The sequence below is a fragment of the Sinocyclocheilus rhinocerous genome, unplaced genomic scaffold (assembly GCF_001515625.1).
Source record: "Sinocyclocheilus rhinocerous isolate Xijiao unplaced genomic scaffold, SAMN03320098_v1.1 scaffold2233, whole genome shotgun sequence".
Lineage (NCBI taxonomy): Eukaryota > Metazoa > Chordata > Actinopteri > Cypriniformes > Cyprinidae > Sinocyclocheilus > Sinocyclocheilus rhinocerous.
In genome coordinates this window covers 120,332-123,626 of record NW_015664678.1, presented here as the reverse complement: position 1 = coordinate 123,626, position 3,295 = coordinate 120,332, and the positions used below count along the sequence as shown (strand labels likewise).

Genomic DNA, 3,295 nt, shown 5'->3' with positions numbered 1-3,295 from the left:
GAGAACTCCTTAAAAGCCTGGCAGTAGATAGTGAGGGCCACTCGTGCATCAGAGTCAAAGGTGAACTCCACTCCATATAAGGCCCTTGGTTTTGATCCTTCATCAGTAGGAGTATCAGCGTCATCTTTATACCTATAATCACACAAATTGACATTGAAAATGCAAAATTACTTAAAAGCAAATACATCAATAACAGAACAAAAGTGACTACATGCAGCACAGAGATCATTTGTTCTCAGGATATGAATGTTTATATTTTATATAGTAATCCTGAATCAGTACCTGACCAATCGTAATGAGTCTTTTCTGATGTTGACAAGACTTCTCAATGTCTTGACTGGCTCATGGGGTGCCGGAGTAACATAGGGAAACTGTGGCAGGTACCGCACGTGAAAAAAATTATAAAATAAAGGAAAATTTAATATTAATATTTTATTCAGATTTTTATTTATCAAATGCTTTTATCTAAAGCCAACACAAGAGTTCATCAAAAAGAGACAACAACAGTGGAAACATCACAAAACCAAGTCTCAAAGCTAACAACACAATCACAAGGCATTCAAAATTCAGCTGTACCTGCACTGGGCGGTTACCAAGAAAGTTGAGATCCATGTTCTCTCCAAAAAGGAAACCCTCTGGATGAGGAGTGTCAAACTTCTCTCCTCCCATGAAAAAATGGCTGGCAAAATAGTTTCCTTGGGGAAAGAAAATAGCCATTATCCAATCTGACACCTCTAACAAAATGTATAAACAGAGTAACACCATCAGTGAAGGCATTCTTTGTCATTTTGCCATCGTTTACACTGGTATTAAACTTTGTACATACTAATCCGGTTTCATATGGATTTTAACTACATCATTTAATCAGTTCGTTGACAGTATGACCTTATTAGATAAATGTTTAAAATGGGAGCTTATCTGAGCTCAAAGAATCAGTCTATTAGAGATGATAAGTGTTATCAACTAGAAGGCAAGAGCACATAAACGTCGCCTTCTATCACAACAGTCCATCTTACCTGATTTTGGAGGATATCTGTATGCAGAATTGGCCTGGATGTCGATGTCCTCAACACCAGCGATTCTTCGACTAAGAATTGAACCCATTTCTCCAGCACAGTCCGATCAGAACAAACTAACTTAGCGGTTATTATATGTATACAAAACAGCAACACGGCTGGTTAAGTAAGCTAACTAGCTAACCTTAGCCGCGTAAAAACAGCAACAGCTCCGAAACGAAAAAGTGTTCAAATTAACATGACATGTGTTTGATCGGCATTTCTTTTCTTCTGAGTCGGATCAGATGTGTCTCGTACAGTCGTTTATGTAATGTTCAGTTCAGTCAGCCGGATCAGTCTCGACACACTGGCTAACTAACTGACTAGCAAGCCCGCCAGCACCTAGCTAGTCACGAACTGGTACTCAATAAAACAAGAGGTGAACAGGCATATTAAACACACTAAAGTAAATTATAAAAAGGAAGACAAAAGACCTGCAGATAATTTTGTCCGTGGTGTTTTCCCCAAATAATAATTGCCGTTTTTTTCGTAAACACAACACAAGGAAATCGTTGTTCTTCTTCTTCTTCTGTGGATTTATTGGCGGGGCGCATACCAGCTTTTAAGGTGCATACCGCCACCTCCTGTGCTGGAGTGTGAAGTGATTTCAGTCTAGGCATATATTATGAATTCTATATGCTATTCTTAAGTCCACTATTCCTAATGAATTTTAAAATTGTCTTTATTATTTTACCACATCCTTGTTTTGTGTTTAATATGTTGCAAATTGAAAATTCATTACATCCTAAGTTCTGTAATTCTCTTTGTAGTTCATTCCTTTCCTGTTCATACCTAGGACAGAGTAACAACACATGATCAACTGTTTCCTTTACTTGGCATGTTTCACATAATCCAGTACTGTGTTTCCCTATTATATGAAGTGTAGAATTAAGTTTTGTATGACCCATCCTTAGTCTTGTTAAAATGACCTGATCTTCTCTACTTAAGTTCAGTATCATTTTGCTTTGACTTACCCTGTTTTGTATATTATAAAAATGTCTTCCTGTTTTACAGTCATTCCAATTCCCTTGCCATTTCCAATTGCAAGCTTCTTTAATTATACTTTTCCCCTCCATCCTGCTTAGTGAAACTGAAATAGTAGGAGTATGCAGATTAAGTGACTCTTTAGCCATTTTATCAGCTTTTTCATTTCCTGGTATATCAACATGCGCTGGAACCCAAACAAAATTAACTATTATTCCAGCATTTCTTAATCTATACAATATATTCATTATTTCTATAAAGATATCATATCTAACAGTTTGAAAAGTTTGAAGACTGGTAAGTGATGCCATTGAATCTGAACAAATCACTACCTTATTTGGCATCACTTCTTCTACCCAACTAAGTGCCATTTGAATTGCCACCATTTCGGCTGTGTATACTGATGTCCCATCCGTTAACCTTCCATATTTTCCGATTTTAAATTCTGGAACATAGAATGCAGATCCAGTACGACCTCTGGGTTTCTTGAGCCATCAGTGTATATTGGCAGAAATGCATAATAAACTTTTCTGATATATTCTGTTGAATGGGCTTTGATATCAATGTCAATCTGTCCTTTTTGAATATATTCATGAATTTGAAAATCAACTTTAGGTTGACTGAAAAACCAAGGAGGTATTGGGGAAATTGTAACTGTTGGTGAAAATGTAATATTATTTAGTGACATTTTTGCAGCCCAATCCTTTACTTCCCATGCAAACCCTGTTCCTGTTAAGTTCATTGTCTCCCAACTCCCCTCTAATATTGATTTTGTAGGATGATCTGAATTATGCCCTTGTAAATTGATCTAGTAAGCAACAGATAATTTTTTACGTCTTCTATCTAATGGGGACTCTCCTGTTTCAGCTTGCGTTGCTGAGATTGGAGTTGTTTTAATACTTTTTACAGTCTTCTGCAATGTTTGAGGCATATAGTAACAGCTGTACCTAAATATTTTTCATGCTTTAATGTTGGACTAATTTCAGTTACATTTACATTTTTAGGCTATGTAGTTTTAATTTTTATTTATTTATTTTTTAGATTTTAATTGTATTAACAACTCAGCTGTATGTGGACACCTTTTGAGTAGAAACTCCCATAGTCCATACCTACTGTAGTTTTAAGTTATTTTAATATATAAATTAAGTTAAATCATCAAACATTTGTATGACTTGACAGTGACTTGCTTCACCCAAGCTACGACTTGACTTGAATTGCTTGACATAAAGTAGTGACTTGACTTGAGTTGTTGATAG

At 35.9% G+C, this 3,295-nt stretch overlaps 1 protein-coding gene across 1 annotated transcript in view; it reads right to left on the bottom strand.

The window, feature by feature from the left end:
* Positions 1–2,502, bottom strand: part of LOC107730196 (E3 ubiquitin-protein ligase MGRN1-like) — a 5,155-nt gene extending 2,653 nt beyond the window's left edge. Inside the window, exons 1-4 of the mRNA XM_016540952.1 lie at positions 1,017–2,502; positions 577–695; positions 283–371; positions 23–132 (exon numbers count right to left, since the gene is read on the bottom strand). Of these exons, the coding sequence (XP_016396438.1) occupies positions 23–132; positions 283–371; positions 577–695; positions 1,017–1,104 (406 nt within the window). The 5' untranslated portion in view covers positions 1,105–2,502. The remainder of the gene's footprint in view (positions 1–22; positions 133–282; positions 372–576; positions 696–1,016) is intronic.
* Positions 2,503–3,295: the final 793 nt, after the last annotated feature.